Source organism: Lagenorhynchus albirostris, chromosome 17 (genome assembly GCF_949774975.1).
Source record: "Lagenorhynchus albirostris chromosome 17, mLagAlb1.1, whole genome shotgun sequence".
NCBI classification, from domain to species: domain Eukaryota; kingdom Metazoa; phylum Chordata; class Mammalia; order Artiodactyla; family Delphinidae; genus Lagenorhynchus; species Lagenorhynchus albirostris.
The window spans coordinates 67,011,265-67,031,503 of NC_083111.1; the positions used below are offsets into that span (position 1 = coordinate 67,011,265).

At 41.3% G+C, this 20,239-nt stretch overlaps 1 protein-coding gene across 1 annotated transcript in view; it reads left to right on the forward strand.

The window, feature by feature from the left end:
* Positions 1 to 18,090, forward strand: part of FER1L6 (fer-1 like family member 6) — a 146,660-nt gene extending 128,570 nt beyond the window's left edge. Inside the window, exons 36-41 of the mRNA XM_060127378.1 lie at positions 1,114 to 1,202; positions 1,665 to 1,763; positions 3,837 to 4,078; positions 5,590 to 5,753; positions 15,503 to 15,603; positions 16,968 to 18,090. Of these exons, the coding sequence (XP_059983361.1) occupies positions 1,114 to 1,202; positions 1,665 to 1,763; positions 3,837 to 4,078; positions 5,590 to 5,753; positions 15,503 to 15,603; positions 16,968 to 17,154 (882 nt within the window). The 3' untranslated portion in view covers positions 17,155 to 18,090. The remainder of the gene's footprint in view (positions 1 to 1,113; positions 1,203 to 1,664; positions 1,764 to 3,836; positions 4,079 to 5,589; positions 5,754 to 15,502; positions 15,604 to 16,967) is intronic.
* Positions 18,091 to 20,239: the final 2,149 nt, after the last annotated feature.

Below are 20,239 nucleotides of genomic sequence, written 5' to 3' on the forward strand. Positions count from 1 at the left end.
CTTTTGGTTACTGGTATCCTTCATTTTGCCTGTCAGATGTAGCTTCTTGGTTAACGGTGAATGTTAATGTCTCTTTAGAGACCTAGAATATAATCCTCCATTGAATTGGTTCTTCTCTTCCCGAATGCTAACTCTTTGCCTACATTGCCCCTTCCCCTGGAAATCCTCTTTTTTTTTTCCTAGCCAAAGCCCCTCGTTCACCCAAATCCTACAAATCCTTCCCACTCTGTTGGAAGCCCCACTTACTTCATATAAAATCTCCCCTGACCATCCCAGCCCTTGTTGATCACTCACCTTCCTGCCTGAGCTGACGGAGCAATTAGCATGCATACAACAGACCTGAATATGGAATCCACTGGACTTTCTCCCCACCTGGGCTCTCACATCCCTTGCAACAGGGTACATTTTGATGTATGGAGTCCAAAGCAATGGATGGAAGGCCCTGTTCTGCCACTAATTAGCCACGGGACTTCAGATAATTTCTTTGACTTCTCTGAACCTTAGTTTTTTAATGGGTAGCACAGAAACGTGGCTGGGGGTGAACACTGATGGAGATAATGGATGCTAAGGTACATTGGAAGCAATGAAGCATGATTCTTCTGACAGATAGTGTTATCTTTGTAATCCTTAGGGGTTGGTAAGAAGAGCAGGTCTCCAGAGTCAGCAGACAAGGGTTGAATCCAGGCTCTGCTACGTGTTGCCTGTGTAAACATGGGCAAGACGTTTTCTCATCTGCCAAGTAGGAATAATAACATCTACCTAGTGGGGATATTGGAAGAATTAATGAGACAATGCTTTTCAAGTGCATAGCACTGCGTCTACCACATAGTAGGTGTGCAATAAGGTTTTGCTTACCCTTCCCCTTCTCTTGATATACGCTCCTCTTGATATATGTTCTAATTTTTAATAAAAATATAAGTTCTGTCTTTGTCAACAAATATTCTGAATATAATATGGATAATATCCTTATTATATCACATTACATTATATTATATTATATTATATGTACCTAATATCCATTACTAGTAAAGGGAACGTGAACGGTCAGTGTCCATGTGATAGTGCCCCCCTCCCCCCACCCAAAAAAAATCTAAAGGATGTCTTCTTAACAAGGGCCGCCTGCAGATGTGGGTGGACATGTTTCCCAAAGACATGCCTCAGCCTGGACCTCCTGTTGACATTTCGCCAAGGAAACCCAAAGGGTAAGTAACCTGCAGCCCCACCTTCAAGGAAAGAGACCAAGGTCTCGGACTAAAGGGTCATGTCATTTGATCTGGTGTCTGATACATTACATTAATCAGCTGACACCTGCTAATCATGCCTCACTTGCCACCCGGCCAAGTACAGCAGGGGGTGAGTGGTGGTGATAATAGTAGTGGTGGGGATTGAAATGGTGGCCCCTGTTTTATGGTAGGAGCCCCTGAGTTTCAACATTCTGAAAAATGTCGGTTAATGGAAGGAGGATCTGCTCAGAGAAATTCATGTTCTTGGCGATTCCAGCTGGGACACTTGGTTTTGATGGAATGAAGACCTTAAGTCTTGACATTTTTGAACTTGGTAAAGTTGAGGAAGCTTATAGACTCAAAGCAGTACCAGAATCACATAGAGACCAATCGACTCAGCGTCCAAGGTCTTCAACCTAAGTCTGCCTTCCCTTATCCCAGGTATGAATTGAGAGTGACCATCTGGAACACAGAAGATGTCATTTTAGAGGATGAGAATATCTTCACAGGACAAAAATCAAGTGATATTTATGTTAAAGGGTAAGATCACCAGCAAACTCCATACCCCCTTTCCTTCTCTTCACCTCTTTAACCCCTAACCATCTCACAAAAGGAGTCCATCTTACTCACCTTGTTAGATAAGGTCACTTTCTTTGTCAAATATTTGCCTTATTTGGTCATTTTGCTAAGAATGATTATCCTATGAAATATTTTTGTGAGGAAGTCTTATATAAACGTCTCTTTCAGTTAAATATTGGATGCCTAAACTTTTTGAATGACATTCAAAATACCTTTACACCAGAAGGAAGTAGAGAGCTGTAGTGCTATTGATGAAAGATTAAGTGTTAAGAAGATTATAAGCCTAGTACAAAAGCTAAACTTTATACCTTCCTGTTTGCTAGTTTTACCAACCTAGGACTCAGGAAACTAAATATTTTGTATCTCTCTCTTACATCTTGGCTATAACACAAATGTCTTTGTAGGTTTCCTTTTCGCCCCTAATCAGGGAGGGAGGTGAAGTGGTAGAGAATCAGAAACAATGTGACTTAAACATGTACCCTCAGATAAAACTCATCTCAGAAACAGTCAATTCATCTCAGCCTTATTTTGGTATCTCTTTGTTTTCCCCCAACAAGAAACCCCCTTCCTCACTGACACTCCCATTTCTAGTACACTATTAAGTCTTGTTCATTTTACTCCCAAAATAGCTGTCAGCACTGTCCATTCTCTTCATCTCACCACATCACCATCATCATCTTTTCCTCCATCATTTCCTGCTAGGGTCACTGAAATACCAATACTATCTGAATTGGTCTCTCCCTATTCAGTCTTGCCTCCAATAATCTGTTCTCTATTGTTGAAACACGAGTTATCTTTTCAAGACACAGTCTGAGCACATCAGTCCTGTACTTCAAACGCTTTAATTTTTTTTTTTAATTTTATTTTCTCTAGACAAAGATCCAAATCCCTCATATGTCCTAAAATATCACACATGACTAGACTTTGCCTATGTCTCCAGACTCATCTCGCTGGATCAATACTCCCCCTTGCCTTCTGCTCTCTAGTCACACTGAGCTTCTTTCCCTTTTTAGAATGTGTCCTCACCTCTTCTTCCACAGGGCCTTTGCACATCCCTCACTGGTGACTTTTGCCATCCCACCTATCTCCCTCCATCCTCTTCCCTCCATGACTGTAGCTCCATGAAGGCAAGAACCGTCCCTGTTTGCTCCCATCACTCCCCTAGCATCTAGCTCACTCCTTGCCTCGTAAGAGATACCACACATATATTGGTTGACCGAGCACCATCTTTAGCTAAATAATTGTGCCCATACCCCAAGTGGTACCACTCCTCTGGGAATAGAAGGGTATTTACCCTCCCCTGCCCCAGGGTGGGTTGGGGTGGAGGGAGGGATGTCTGCTTTCAGAAAGCAAGTGGTTTGGCATTATCAATTAGTTTGAATTAAAAGTACCTTTTTTCTCAAGAATTAATTAGCTGTGGATAAAGTACTAGGGGAAAATGTATTCATTGTAGCTTACTTTATACTTGGCATGGAGGAAAAAGACCAGATAATACTAAGAGGAAATAACATAATAGATCATTTGGAGTACACAAAGCACTGTACATATACTATCTCATATAATTCCTCTGAATTTCTATGAACTAGATATTGTCATTGCTTCCATTTTCCAGATGAAACAAAGGCACAGAGAGGTTAGGTAATTTACCTATGTAAGGTAGCAATGTAATGTAGTGGGTGCAGAAATGGTACGTGTTATAAAGAGGTCGCCCAAGGTGAGAGGAAACTCAGGTTACACTTTCATTTCATATTTCCTGACTTCTCCCTTTTTACTGAGTGCGGCTTCAGATCTACCCAAGAACTGAAGACAATTCCCCAACCTGACTTAGACCGAGAGTCTTGTTTCAGTTTCCGACCCTTTGATCCCTATTTATCTCTTTCGGATTCAATGGAAGCTTTCATCTAAATCTAACTATATCATAATTTTAAAACCATGGACCTGTGACCACAATGAAACTAGTTAAATCGCTCTTGATTATACTGATGCCTGAATAATGTGCCCTGAGTGTTTAATTCTTTTTCTGTCTTTATTCAGGTGGTTAAAGGGTTTGGAAGATGACAAGCAGGAAACAGACGTGCATTACAACTCTCTGACTGGAGAGGGGAACTTCAACTGGCGCTTTCTATTTCCATTTCAGTATCTCCCAGCAGAGAAGCAAATGGTCATTACCAAGAGGGAGAACATCTTTTCCTTAGAGAAGATGGAGTGTAAGACGCCAGCTGTGTTGGTGCTTCAGGTTTGGGATTTTGAAAGGCTGTCTTCAGATGATTTTCTGGGTAAGCCAGTGGCTTCCTCAAGCTCGTATTAATGTTGAGGGTTTTGTCCCAGCTTTTGGAGAACTTAGTCTGAGTTAGCTCCAGGGATAGTAATTTCAATGCTATTTAATAATTTTGATAGCAAAATATTGAAACACTCCAAATAGCCCTTAATAGGGGATTGACTCAGTAAGTTACAGTGCATCCCTATGGTGGAAGATACTTATTCAAACAGACTAAAATTGACCTTTGCTTTACTACTAAGAAGCTATTAAGTTTTGAGCTAATTACTGGTCTCCTCTGTACCTCAGTTTTCCTCAGCTGTAAAATGGGGATAATAATATTACAACCTCAGAGGGGAGCTGTAAATGTGATAATATAATTTAAAAACGAAGGACAGTGCTTCAGACATAGTAAGCACTCAATAAGTGATAACCCTGCAGCCATTAAAATATTAGAATATTTAATGAGTTGGATAGTTGTGCATTAAGTGAAAAAAAGTGTATAGGAAAAAAATCCCCTTTCGGTAAAAAATATGTTTATTTTTATAGGAGAAAGAGATAGTCAGAGATAGCCAAAGAGACAGAAAGACTGATATAAGGATATGAACTAATAAGTAGGACAGTCGTCAACTTTTGGGAGGTGGAAAAATAATAGAAAAAAAGATTTCTATTTTTTGCTAATGTGCATGCTCTAAATGTTCACAGTGAACATATATCACTTTCGAAATAAGGAAAGGTTATTAAGGAGAGAGAAATAGAACATTCTCGTGGCATTATCTTACTCTGGCTTATATTCACTCATTGAAAATACACTGTTGAAAACTAGTGAATACAACAAAAAAGAAGCAGACTCACAGGTGACAGAGAACAAACTACTGGTTACCAGTGGGCAGAAGGACGGGGAGAGAGGCAAGACAGGGGTAGGGGAGAGGGAGGTACAAACTACTGGGTATGAGATAGGCTCAAGGAGGTATCATACAACACAGGGAATACAGCCACTATTTTGTAATAACTGTAAATGGAGAGCAACATTTAAAATGTATAAAACAGTTTTAAAAAGAGAAAACATTGTTGAGAGCCCACGATGGTACTGGAGAGCAGCTACCAAGACGGTAAGACTGAGTCCCCAACCTGCAGTTTAGTGGGCTCAGAGACAGAGGTATGGTCGGGGGAGGAGGTTCTTACAGGCTGTCTGTGCTAAGGCAGGGAACAGCTCAAAGGATAGACACGTAACCCAGATCACGCTCAGGGAGCAGAGAAGAGGCCCAACAGATGATACCGGAAACTAAGGCTTGAAAGTTACATATGGTAGCTCTGCCCTTGTCTTCTACCTGCTGCCCTATTACTAATGCTTTAAATGCACCAAACATGTCTTGGTCATATTTGTGCCCTCAGTACCTGGCACATGCCTGTGGATCCCATGTGGTCCTGACTGAATGACCAGTGAGTGGATGGATGAATGAGTGGGTGAATGAGGATGATGATGGATTTTCAAGCCCTTCTATAACTGTTAAGGACATCTCTTCACAGGCTCCCTGGAGATGAACCTCAATAGTTTTCCCCGAGCAGCTAAGGCTGCCAAAGACTGTGATCTCACCAAGTTTGAAAATGCAAGTGAGGAGAGCAAGATATCCATATTCCAGCAAAAGCGTGTGCGGGGCTGGTGGCCTTTCACTAAAAGCAAAGAACTCACGGTAAGTGACAGCTGTAGGAGACGGGGTGAGGGTGGGGCAGGCAGGGGACCTCATATTCTTTAAATGAGTCATTTTGTAAACTTCAAGTCAAGTGCCCTAAAATGACATAGAGCCCTTTAAGGCAAAGGTTCTGTTGAGAAGCGAGAATTTTGAAAAATGTATAAATGCATTGTGCCTTCCATATTTCAGCATGCTTGATTTACTAGTGATCTATATCAGGCTGGGTTTCTATCTTCTTACCTTGAGCATATGCCCCGGCATTAATTTTTTTTCAACATTTCTTGAAATTACGCATAAAGTCCTGACTAATGTACAATTTTAATACAACTGCTTCATCCCTTCACCCTTAAAACATGAAACTCCATTTAAAAAGTGATCCATCCTTTTAAAACTTGCTCGAGAGGATACTAGCAGAAAGGAGAGCCATTTACCCCTGTCCTTGCCTAGCCAACTTGGTCCATACTGTGTGACACATGCTGTAGGAACTCGGACCTTTCACAAATCGTAGGAAGAAAGCTGCTCTTGCCCTTTCTTTCAGCCCGCTCGTCACTCCCCTGTAAGGGAGGGTGGAGGACTTAAGTGCTCAGTGAAGGTGAGGAAAGGGACCGGGCCAGCATAGGGGGCCTATTTTCACTGCTGTCCTCCTCTTGGGGTGAGCGTGTTCTCCCCTCTGTTCCTAGTGCCCAGCGGCAAAAGCAAACGCAAGTCAGGACCTTTCAGGTAGCAGGTCTGCATAGAGACCGATTGCTCACTCTCTCTTTGTGCTATGGGCTCATTGGGTACAAGACAAGGATTTCTTTGAACTTAACTGGGAGCTGCTGACCTGACTCCGTGGTGTCTAGTCTTAGTATGTTTTCTAGGAGCTTTCTCTTCCCTCCCTTCTCAATTCAGTCCCATCTGGTGAGATTGGATCAAAAGAACAAGGATCCAAGCAGGCTCCTTCCTTCCAGTCTCCTCAAGTATGCGTTGAGGTTTCACTACGTGGCAGCCTCTGTACTCCGCTCCAGGCTTCACGGCTTAGCACATAATAGATGCTCAGTCAGTGACTTGATTGATGAATGGATGGGATCAGAAATGAAGTAAGCATGGCCTGTGCTGTCATCCAGCTCAGAGTCCAGTGAGGACAGATGTATCAACAGTACATTCTGCATGAAATAGTCAAAGTGAAAATGACACAGGGAAGGAAGAGGGGAGGAGCTAATCCCCTCTGAGGATGTTGAGGGATCAAGCAGGGCACAGCACAAATTTTTCAAGAACAAGGAATGATGAAAGGCCTTTTCTAGATGAAGAAAAGGAGAATGTCTACTCCAAGTAGAGGAACCATGATGAGTGCAGCCTGGAGTCCTGAAATATCCCCATGGGGACAGCTAAATGCCCACTGGTCAGAGTTGTCAGAATGTAATATGAGGTCAGGAAATGGGGAATGCCAAGTCCTGAAATCCATATTCTTACCTTTTGACATAATTCCTTTTCCTATGAAACAAACGGCAGTGATTATGTATATATTACATAATGGCAGTCATCTATTATATTTTTATAGCCCTGCAGAGTTTGCCAAATATGTTCAGATCCCTTCTGTTATTTCATTTGATCCTAATTGACTATTTTCCATGTAATTTATTTCTTCATTTCATTCAACAAATATTTATTGAGCATCTATTAAAGGATAGGCCCTGAGAATAATATAGTCCAATGTCAAAGACAGACACACAAGGGTAAATAGATGAACACACAAATGCACAGCGAGTTACCCACAGGCACACCAAGAAAGCAAATTATTTTTTTTTTTTAAGAGAAAAAAGTGAATTTTATTTGAGCCAAACTGAGGATTACAGTGTGAGAAACAGACCCTCAGGGAGCTCTGAGAATTGCTCTGCCTAGCAAATTCTTAAAACAAGGGCTGGGAAGTGCTGAGTTAAGGCATATCCAAGGCAGATATTCCCACTCCATACAGCGGTTAGAGAACCTTCTGTGACTGTGAACCTTTATAGTTGAGACCTAAAGAATGAAAAGTAGTGAGCCACAGGGAAAAATATGGAAGTGCATTTGTCACCAAGCAAACACCACAGGCAAAGGCCCTGAGGTGAGAATGAGTTCAGTGCATAGGAGGAATTAAAATACAAACAAGCAAAAACCTCGCACAACTGGAGCAGGGTGAAGAGAGGGTGACGCCAATGAAGTGGAGAGGAAACCAGAGCTGGATCATGCAGCCCTCAGACGCCATGTTGAAGAGTTTATGGATTTCGGTCTCAGATCAACAGGAAGCCAGTGAATGGTTTCTAGCAGGGAGGTGAGGGGATCTGATTCACACAGGAAACAGTCCCTCCCTGCAATGGGGACAATGGGTGGGAGAGGGTCACAAGTGGAGAAAGAGAAGTAGGCAGAGATGTAGGAAGAAAATAATGAAAATGTGCTGAGACATAAACCCAGAGAGGAGAGAGTCTTTTGCGGACAGCTGGGTCTTTGTGTCAAATGCTCCTGGGTGGTTGTATAAGAAGCAGAGAAGTGTCGATTGGGTTTAACAGCGTGGAGGTCACTGGCGACCTTTTATTTATTTATTTATTAAAATTAATTAATTTCTAACTGAAGTACAGTTGATATACAATATTATACGTTACAGGTGTACAATATAGTGATTCACAGTTCTTAAAGGTTATGTTCCATTTACAGTTATTATAAAATACTGGCTATATTCCCCGTGTTGTACAATATATCCTTGTAGCTTATTTTATACATAATAATTTGTACCTCTCCTGGCGACCTTTTTAAAAAGCAGTGTTGTGAAAGTTCATAGCAACATTATTCATAATAGCCCCAAAGTGGAACCATCCAAATGTCCATCAGTTGATGAATGGATAAACGAAATGTGGTATGTTAACCAAAATTTCAGAAACAGAGACCTTATTGAAGTAAAGAGGTGCTTATCGGGGGTTTGTTAGGACCATAGCCCGGGAGACACAGATTCAAGAAGCATTTGAATTGTGTTCTGTTGGACTACCAAATGGGGGATGCTTATAAAGCAAAGCGGGGCAAGGTCACACAGGTTGTTTGTCAAGAACTAGGATCAGAGCTGGCAAGAAGTTAGGGCGCTTATTAAACAAGAACTGGTTGGGGTTCAAAATGATTACATTGTTGCAAAAGGGTTGGGGAAACTTTGAAACTACAAGGTTTCAGGGTGCAGCTGCTAGCAGATACTGTTTTGAAGATGGCCAGTAGTGTCCTAGAATTTGATACAGTTCAGAACATTCAAGTTCCCAGTGATTTAGGAACATGTCTGCAACTGCATCCACAATGGTCACCTGGCTCCATTTTGTTATTTATTTATTTATTTAGCTGCACTGTGCAACACGTGGGGGATCTTTGTTCTCCGACCAGGGATCAAAGCCGGGTCCCCTGCATTGGAAACACCGAGTCTTAACCATTGGACCACCAGGGAGGTCCCACCTGGCTCCATTTTGGATGCCTGAACCGTAGTTACTCCATTTTGATTTTTAAATGGCTTTAAATATGTCATCAGGTATATCCATACAGTGGAATAGAATTCAGCCATAAAAAAGAATAAAGTGCTGATAGATGCTCCCACAATAGACTGCTAGTTATTTCTCCTGCAAAAACTGGGTTATTTGGAGTTAACAAAGAATTGCAATTTGAGGTCTGCACCCATGGCTAGCCATGTGCAAATCCCCAGCAAAAATGGAAAGAACTCTTTTATAGAGGGGGAAAGGAAGTTGGGAGTGCTACAGTTAACAGAGTCCATGGCTTTTCACTGACTGAGCCATGACTGTCTCTCATTGGCTGAGCTCTTGCCAGGTGAGAAGAGAAAGTCTTTCTTCTTCCTGTTATGCTCTGCTATCAGCATAGGGCATGAGAGCTCCCCTTTTGGGTCTCTCAACTCTTTTAATTGAGGTTTCTCTTTATTAGTTTTTATAGTGTCCATGTCTATAAAATGAGTAGTTTGGACTGGGTGCCTCCAAGGTGTGTTTCCAGCAAAGACATTCTCTAATTCCAACTCTGCATGAACTCCCCTCCCGTGCCTTGAAGCCAGCAGTCAGAACATCATTGTCATCTTATTCCAATTACCAGCAGCCAGGAGGGATTTGTTTATGGGCACTGCCACCTGCCAGGCTTATTTTTAAAGCTGCTTATCTGTACACCCAAGCAGTGTAATTTAGACATTTGGGTCACACAGCTCCTAGTGTGGAATATGGATAGTAAGTGAAAAACAGCTCCAGTGGAATTGCAAAAGAATGGGTACCCTTTGGAGAAGGAAAGGGAATATGTATTGAACATGTTCTTCATGAAACACATTGCATTATGCATTTTATGTGCATTATCCTACTAAAAGCAACCTTCAAAGAAATCACTCCTTTAGAAGATGGAGATCAGGAAGTTTCTTTTACAGGTTAATCTCGCAAGTCTACAGTTAGGTAGCCCAGGTAAGTCCCAAGAGCATAACAACTAAAACTACCTCCAGGTTAGTGTGAAAAACAATTGTCAGCATTTATTATGGCCATGTACACTAGCAGCTAAAGGTTCAATGATCAATAAGACACATTTCTGCCATCCAGAATTTCACAGCTTAGCTGAGGCAGCTGGTAGACAAGACAAATCATCTAAACAGTATGTGGCAAATTCAGATTCTCCAGGAGTGGAGGTATTTTCATGTGAAGAGCATTTTTAAGACAAAGTATATTATATGCATTTATAGGAAATTTGAAAGACACAAAAATGTGGAAAGGAAGAAATAGCGCCCATATGCACATCACCCAAAGAAAACTATTGCTAACATTTTGGTTATTCCCAATATGCATAGGTTTTGGTTAATTTTATATAATAGTGATCATTCTATGTTAAAAATAATGCCTTGTTCATTTTGCTTTATTCAGTGTTACAATGAACATTCCCCTACATTTTATTATGAATATTACTAATTCTTTGTATTCTCAAAATAGAAATGCTACAGTTAAATCATGTGTTTTTTCCTCAACATACATGCATTAAAAAATTTAAGCATGCAGAAAGTTGAAAGAATAGTACAATGATCAGCCATATACCCACCACCTAGATTTAATATTTGTAGACATTTTGATATATTTATTTTGTCTGTATATGTGAATATATGGATATAGTTTACACACATACACACACACACACACACACACACACACACTGGCTGAACCATTTAAGAGTAAGTTGTAGACATTCTGACACTTTACCCCTAAAGACTCCCTATGCATCTCCTGAGAATATGGATATCCTCCTACACAACATCTCATTGTGAAAAATAGGACAATTTGAACATCCAAAATAATAATGACTATGCTTTGTGCATTAAAGGTTTATCTGAGTTTTGAATTATTTCCTTAATTAGCTACCCAGAAATGGAATTCACAGGTCCAGAGTATGATTATATACTGTAATGCACATATACTCACACATACATATATATGTGTGCAGATACATATATGTGTGTGTATATATATATGTATATGTATGTATGTATGTATGTATAGGTGTATATTCCTCTTCCTAAAGGATTTACCAGTACACATCCCCACCATTAATGTATGTGAATGCCTCATCTCATATGAGTGACAGTTGTGTTTAATAAGCAATAATTATTGCTGAAGAAGGCATGTCCAACCTGAACACAATCACTTCTCAGCCTCCCCCAGTGTCCACCCTCCAGGCCCAGTGAAGTTTGAAGCCCATAAACAATGGATGCAATACAACCAATCTAGTCTTTTTAGGACCTTTCCTTATCATTTTCTTCCATCCATAGATGTCATTAGGTTAATAGATAGTCTCTCACACTGTCCATTTTTTCTAGCTCTGATTTAAAATTACATTTGGAGGATATTATTAGCTTAAGACCTCTACCTGGTGCTTGGTTGAATACTGATGATTGAAATAGGACATGGAACCCTCTGTGTGGAGAGACACGGAAGGCGGAGCAGCGTTTATCAGACTATGTCAGTAAACACCTTCCCCTGCTGCCTCTGCGATACCAGATAAATGCTTTGTGACCGCAAAGGCAGGGCAGTGAAGCGGGGACAAGGCTTTTCATGATATTAGCTGACAACTGCTATGCCTAGGGCAGAATTAATTTCATATTCTCTGCCTCCTTTTTTTCTTTGCATTTTTTTTTTCCTGTGGGAATATGCATCCTTGGGACTTCTCTGGGAGTTTTCTGAATGGGCAGAATATATTTCTCAGGAAATGATGCGTTTCTCTCCATACAATAGTGTTGAAGTTAACAACTATGATTTTTTAAGTGTTTACTATTCACCAGGCACTGAGTTGAGCACTTTATAAGTGTTGTATCATTTATTTTTCAAAGCAATCTGATGGGGTACATGCTGTTAACATCCCAGATCACTGAGACTCAAAGAGGGCACGTAACTCACCCAAGGTCACACAGCTAGTAAGTGGTAGAGCACGATTTCAGATGCCAATTTGTCTGCACCAAATCGTACCCACTCAGTTCCTGTGCTACGCTATGCTATACTATTCCTTAAGCTACCCAAGGCAAGTCGTTAGATGGAAGTCAAAAACATGTTCTTTTTTTTCTTTTTAAAACCAATTTATTAAAATATACTTACATACAGAAACGAGTAGTATACATTACAGAAGAGTGTGCCAATCATGAATTTTCACGCACTGAATACTCCTATCGGCACCTAGACGAAGAAGCAGAACCTCTCCAGTGACCCAGACCCCTCCTGCCCCTGTCCTGACCACTCTCCTGACCTCTGACCTCATCATTTGATCATGTCTATTTCCTTCTTTAGCTAAATGAAATCACACATTAGTGTATTCTTTTGTGTTTGGCTTCTTTTGTGCAACAATGTTTCTATATAGCAAGTGTGTTTTTCAACATTTTATTTGAAACATCAAAAATACATTCTAATGCTGGAGCCATGGCAATGACTATGAGGCCCCTCTTGAACATTTCAGAAAAGGTATATTGAGTCACTGTTAAATAAATAGGCTGCTTTTTTTTTTTTCCCACAAAAAGGAGCCACTTGGACACATAAAACAGCAGAGGATGGGACTTGGTATCAGAGGACCTGGGTACAAATCTTAGTTTTATAACACAAGTTAGCAAACATCATCAAGGCTTCGTTTCCTGGGCTGTAAAATGGGAATAAAAATGTCATTTGTTTTGCCAGGCTGTCAAATGGTTTAAATGGAATGATGTCTTCACATACCACCATGCAAGTTATACAGCACTAGGGCTGAGCTTATTGTTAGGCAATGAAGACACACCTATGATCCTTTCACTCTCGTCCTAACTTGTTCTCTGTTGATTTTTGTCCTCTCTTCCAAACGTTTTGGAGCCCAGCAATTGGTTAGTGACTCTTAAGCTCTATCAAGTATAGAGGAGTTGGATGAGGCTCCCAGCGTATAAATATATTGCTCAGTGGCGCTCAGATCATCGCTGAAAAACATCCGGAAATAAACCCTTTTGGCAGATTGGAAGCCTCTCTGCCGTGAGTTCTGGGCTGGCTTCTTGGGTTTCTTCCAGCTGTGAAATCTTGCAGGGGCACCGTGGGCTCTAACTCTGCCTTTCATGAAACCTAGAAGTTAGAGCCAAGTTGCTTTAAAGAGCCTCTGGCCATTTGATAGATGAGGAAACTAAGACCCAAGAAGACAAATGCTTTTAGGTGGCCATGATGAAGACAGTCATAGAATCATCTCACGTTAGAGCTGGGAAGGTCCTCATAAAACTTCTAGTCCAATTATCAGGCAGTTGGGAGGCAGCCTGCTATAATGGAAAGAGCATGAGCTTTGGAATCTTACAGACCTTGGTTCAAATTCCAGTTGGTTAACTTATTGCCTGTGTGACCTTGGGAAAGTTATTTGACTTTTATGGCTTCATTTCTCTATCAATATAAAGGAGACCTACTTTGCTAGTCACTGTAATAAATAGATGATAGATAGATAGGTAGATAGGTAGATAGATAGATAGATAATAGATAAAAAGAACAGACCTGGGACAAAACAGGCATTCAATAAAGCATTGCAATTACAGTTAGAGTTATATTACTATTGCTCTACTGTTGGTAGATGTGATAGAATGGATAGAAGCTTTATATTCTTTCTTTCCTGGTTTTCAAATACTTCCTGAGTGCCTTATGTGCAAGTCATTGCCAATGGAGCCAAAATGTCTCAATAGGAACAAGAGAGAGTACATATATACATATTTTAAAGGAATATTTCTGGATGATAGGAATTTAATGCCTTCTGAGTCGGGTCATGGTACTAGTCTAAAGAATGGATGAGACCACCTAGATCTGAACTCATGACTTCACTTGTAATAAAAGCCCACTGTGCTTCTTTACTGATTCAGACAACCATGACTCTGCCTCTCTTCTCCAGTTTCAAACTCACCCCAAATACTCTACTTTTCTCTAATTTCTCCCACGATTACATTTTCATGGCTGCCAGCAACTAAACTTGCTTGTTAAGAAGCCCTGGCATGGGATTCCCTGGTGGCGCAGTGGTTGAGAGTCCCCCTGCCGATGCAGGGGACGCGGGTTCGTGCCTCGGTCTGAGAAGATTCCACATGCCGTAGAGCGGCTGGGCCCGTGAGCCATGGCCACTGAGCCTGTGTGTCCCGAGCCTGTGCTCTGCAATAGGAGAGGCCACAAGAGTGGCCTGTGTACCAAAAAAAAAAAAAAAAAAAAAAAAGCCCTGGCAAATTAACACAAGACCATTGGTTCATCAGAATCTTAGACCTTTTTACTGGGGTAGGAAATCAGCCATGCCTCTGAAGTCAGGTAATACCCCATCCACATGGGATTCAGAAAGACAAGCTTTAACAGCAGTCATAGGGGCTAAAATACTTTGGTGATGCTGCAGTCTCCAGCCACGTCTGTGTCCCTCCTATCACCTTGAATTTTGATCCACAAAACCAAAGGAGGCAGGAGAGAGGGTCCCCTCCACCAAGAACGGGAGCTCCAGGAGATCAAGGGTCCTATTTTTCTTAATCATTAAGTCTCCAGGGCCTAGAACAGTGCCTGGCATACAGGGGGTCCCCAAAAGTAATGAATGAACAAGAAAGAATAACTCCTACCTTTTGCAGACATCCTGTCTCATCCTTTGATAACCCAAGACTTACATCTCTGCCACTATCTTTGGCACAATGCTCTGAAGAAGCATATGACTCATAATTTTCAAACCAAAGAGGCTGTTTCTTACTGAGGGAAGAGAAGGGGAGAGAGAGTGCTAGAATAAAAGGATAATTCTAAAACACTTAGAGGGGACAACAAAAACAAGGAAGGATGACAGGAAAGCCTTTTGGCCAATGTAGGTCCATACCCACCCATCTCCTCTTGAGAGTCATTGACAGAGAAGAAAGAGGGTAGCAGATTCAAAAGGGTTCTGCCACTCAAGTAATTAGTCCCCCTTTTAATTCTTACTTTCTGTAATTCATATTACTTCTGCAGATATTAAATGATTACAAGTGAAATAGTCCATGTGACTGAGCATTTGTGTGTCTATGTGTACACGTGGGACCCCCTCTTCTCACAAAACTCAAGAGTAACGTCGTTCCAGGGCTTTTATTGTCGGTCATAAAAATGGCTTCTCCCAGGACCGAAAAGATAATATTTCCTCAAAATAAAGCAGGAGGATAGTCACAATCGTTCCTGACATTCTCCCACATGATAACACTTCTTCTAGAAGGTCGGCGTTGCCCCCAGAAGTTCTTTGTGACTAGAAACTGAGAGTTTGTCTTTGTGCAGGGCAAGGTTGAAGCTGAGTTCCACCTCGTTACGGCAGAAGAAGCTGAGAAAAATCCTGTTGGAAAAGCCCGAAAGGAGCCAGAGCCCCTGGCCAAGCCCAAGTGAGTGAAGTCACGGGGTGGGGCTGGGGACATCAGAAATGGGAAGGACCCTCTGAGGTCCCCATATCAGAGGATGAAAACATTTCCCTAGAGCATCCCGCTGGGAGAAGTGAGGAGTTAATAGGTACCATCCAATCAGTGTAGCTTTTTATTTCTATAAGTGAAAAATATTCCAAAAACATTATAGAGTGTTTGGCAAATGGACAGGACACTTTTCCATAGAACTACCACATAAGCACTTCTAGAATAATTTCATATGTTTTTTTCTGCTATTTTTTTCATGGGAATATAAGTTTCACACGAATTTTTTTTCTACTATTTCTCTAATTATGCATACAAAATTATCTTCATATTTCACTTATCCTTTGCTGAAAATTTTTGCTTTGTTGCCATAGTTGTCATAATTAGGATTTTTAAATGGCTGTGGAATAGTCCATAGACTTGATACCCATGATTGAGTTGGTTGCCACCCCGTAACTGGATGTTTAATTTACTTCTACCTTTTTTCTATTATTATAATATGATAAAAATGTTTCCCCTTTATAAATTATCACCTTAAAATAAATTTCCAGAAGTAGAATTACTAGCAGCAAGTGTTACCCTATTCAATTGAAACCATGGTTATATATCAATTAAAAAGTAAACATATATAGATATGAAATGTGTACACAAAATACTCCTTCAAATTGTATTTGTCCTACCCCTCCCTGGACTCCAAGTGTCTCATGATGAGTAGGTGGTCCCTTCTCTGTACCTACCTTTCATCTATCATAGTGTTAGGAACATAACTGGTGCTTCATTAATTCAAAATTATTTATTAAGCTCCTACAATGTGTACCTACTAAAAAAAAAACACTTTGAAGAACACCAAAGAAATATAAGATATAAACTCTGCCTTCCAGAAGCTTTCAGTCTGTTTAGAGAGAACACACAGGTTCATAAAACAGTCATCAGAGTATGGAAGACATATGTTAGGTTCAAAAAGTGGGTAAGTCAAGCCACGAGTGAGGTAGGAATTCAGAATGAGGGGAATTATTGTGGACTGGGGTAGTCAGGAAGGGCTTCATGGAAGAGGCAGGGCTTGAGCTGGTCAGGGTGGGACGGATAGAGGGCCCTCAGTTCTCTGGCTGGGTCCTAACCAAACTCTTGCCCTCCTGCAGACCAACTTTTAAAATGATGAGGAATCATTATCACCCAAAATGTTAGCTTGCTTCTGCTTCCAGGCAACATGGTCTTTGCCCGTTCTCGGGCCTCTCTTTGTGGGCCCCTGGAGATTGGGAGTCAGAAATCCTTCCTGAGGTCTTGAGACTCCTATGTGTTGACAACATGGCCCCTTCCCTGATCTTCTCTTGCTTCCTTCTCAGCCGCCCAGACACCTCATTCTCCTGGTTTGTGACCCCCTTCAAGTGCCTGTACCACCTCATCTGGAGGAATTACAAGAAGTACATCATCATCGGTTTCATTCTGATCCTCCTCATCATCTTCCTGGCCCTCTTCATCTATACCTTGCCGGGAGCCATCAGCCGAAGGATCGTTGTGGGCTCGTCGTAGAGGGTCATGGAGGACCCAGACCTTCCGTTTCTACTCCTCCTCCCTTCTTCCTCATCTGTAAATGTATAAGAATGTATGCTCTGTGCAGGCACTGTGCCGGCTGCTAAGGGGATAAACCCAGAGGGCCCAAGAGCCACGCCCTATGTCTAAGGACAGATCAGCTCTTCTTGGAGGAGATGGGAGAGGAATAGTCCTGCCCCACCCCAACCCTGCCACTACCTTTCCAATTTAAAAGCCTTAAGTCATGGTTTTGTCCATGGGCGGGATGAAATAATGGCTCCTTTACCCCATAGTAATCAATGGTGACCTCAGATTGACTTAGGAAAATATTTTCTAGAGCACTAAGTAAGGAGTGTGTTTCATGGATGAGGTTTAGGAAAAAGCACAACATACATTTATGGTGACGTTGAAAAGGAAAAGAACAGCATTACTTTAGGACAGATTTGGAAGGAAGGTATTATACTTTCTTCTGGATTCTGGACAGTAAAATGACAAGTCAGGTCAACAAAACAATGCACATTGTTCAAATCCACAATAAATACAAGCTAAACATTGAAAATTCTTCTAAGTTAAATAGAGCTCATCAAATTTACTTTTATGTCAGAAGATGTTGGAATGCTGAAAAGCCTTTTAGCAAAAGTATTTGAAACACTTTCAGATCAGATGGTATCATAAGAAATGTGCCAGAAGTAGGGGTAAGCAGGCATAATGTAGGAACCAGCTCTGTCTGGTGTTCTACACATAGGTTATCGCTCATGGCCTGTCCTGTGTATAAAAAAATAAACTAAAATAATGTTCTAGGCCTAATTGTGCAGCCCTGACCCTAAAGATACTACGCTTAAGAATTAAAAAGATTTTGAAGCAGAAAACCCATTTCCCAAGAAGTTGTCATGAGTCTCTACTTGTGTTCTTAAATGGGATTAATTTAAATCTATTCATTTGACGGATTAGAGTTGTTCTTGCTGCTTAAATTTGGTTCAGGGTGGTTTGGTTTTGTTTCGTTCTTTTAACAACATTTGAATCTTTCCTCCCGAACCAACTAAGCAAAACATAATTAATACTAGCAACAACACCAAGCAACTCACAGGATATGATATCCAATTCTGTGTCTCCAGTAGTTGAAACAGTTGGTGCCTTTCTTGCTCTTTTCCCTCAAAAATACACATAAATGGAAATTGGGATTGACTTCACAGCTGGGGAATTTATTCACTCAACAGCTAATTATTGAGTTCCATCCTTGTTCCAACTGCTGTGATTAACTCTAGGGTCTCAAAAGTACACAGTCAGATAAACTAAATCTTTGCTCTAAAGGAGCATAGGGTTTGATAGACAGAAGATATTAATCAAATAATCACACACAGATAAATACAGACTGATGGATCGAATAGGGGCAAAGTATTGGGAGCAGAAAGACCATCTAAAGGAGGACCCGTAGCCAGTCTGGCAGTCAGGAAGGCTTCCTAGGGAAGTAATGACTGAAGGGAGATAAAAGATAAGGAAGAAAGATGGAGAGGAAGAAGAGCCCACTAGACAGAGGAAAATAGCATGTTCAAAGGCCCTGAGGCGGGAGGGAGTGAGGCACATGAAGTGGTCTAAAAGACGGTGGGTACCAAGTGAGAGGCAAAGGACCCTGAGATGGGGCTGGAAAGTCATCTAAGGGCCCACACGCTTAACGGCTTCCGTCTTCATTTTAAGGGCAGTGGATAGCAAAGGATTTTTAAGCAGTAGAAAAGAATGACTAGATTTTTATTCCCCATGGAGAACAGACTGGAGGTACTGCAGTCCTTCCCACAAGAGAGGATGATTATTTTCACTCAGTAATTGTGGCAGAGGAGGGAAGAGGAGGGATCAGAGATGATCTCTCTAAGGCTCCAGGGTGGTCTAATGGGGAATTGGGGGTCTAGTATTGACTCTGTTTTATACAAGCTGTGTGACCTAAGGCAGCTAACTTCACATCTCTGATCTATACTTTCCTTGTCTATCACATAAGGAAGTTCATATATACTATGATGAAAAGACCATGGCATATTCTGCGGCAAAATGAGCGTTGATGGGTCTGTAGCATGGAGTGGGATGGACTGTACTCAGAGTCAGATTATGAATGGCTTTGAATGCCAAGCCAAGAAGGTTGGACTTTATGCAGCAGAAAGTGGGGGCCCCTGGAAGAATTTAAACAAAGAAGTGTCAAGAACCAGTCTAGATATTGGAGAAGTTGCTCTGCCTGCAGTGCATGATGGATTGATGAAGATGAGATCCAGAGGCCGGGGACATTTTAGGAAGCAGTAGTCAAAACCCTGGTGGGAGATGAGGACCTGTGTCAGGGCCACAGCCATGGAGATGGAGAGGAAGAGCAGATTCTGGAACATTGGTGAGGTTCCTCAACCTTCACCCCCATCTCTGGCACCCAAGATGCCTGCCAGAGAGGACAGGGAAATTTGAATCCTGGCTGTGTCATTTCTACCTGGGCAGGTCACAATCACTGAGTCTTAATTTTGTCATCTGAAAAAAAGGAATTATTACCTACTTGGCAAGAGTCGTGTAGATTGTAGAAAAAGTATGTAAAATGTGTAGCTTGTGCTTGGCATGAAGCCAGTCCTCAAAGGATAGTAGCTACTGTCATAAGTATCATTTCTACAGGTGGAATCAGCAGTATGTGGAGTCGAGTTGTATCTAGAAGTGAGAGACCTACGTTTTAGAAATGTTCTGGCACATGGACTAAGAAACTTTCAACCAATAATACTCCCAAGTGTATTTATTTTGTATTGATTCTGTAACAGACTACAACGAGCCCAGTGGACTAAAACAACACAAATTTATCATACAGTTCTGTAGGTCAGATGTTCATCATGGACCTCACTGAGCTAAAATCCAAGATATCATCAGACCTACCTTCCCTCCTGGAAGCCCTAGGGGAGGATCTGGTTTTTTGCCTTTTCCAGTTTCTAGAGGCTGCCTGCATTCCTTGGCTTGTGGCCCCTTCCTCCATCTTCAAAGCCAGCAAGTTTATATACCTCTGTGCCTTTCTTTTGTAGTCATACCTCTCTCTGACTGTAGCCAGAAATGTTCTTGCTTTTATGGACCCAAG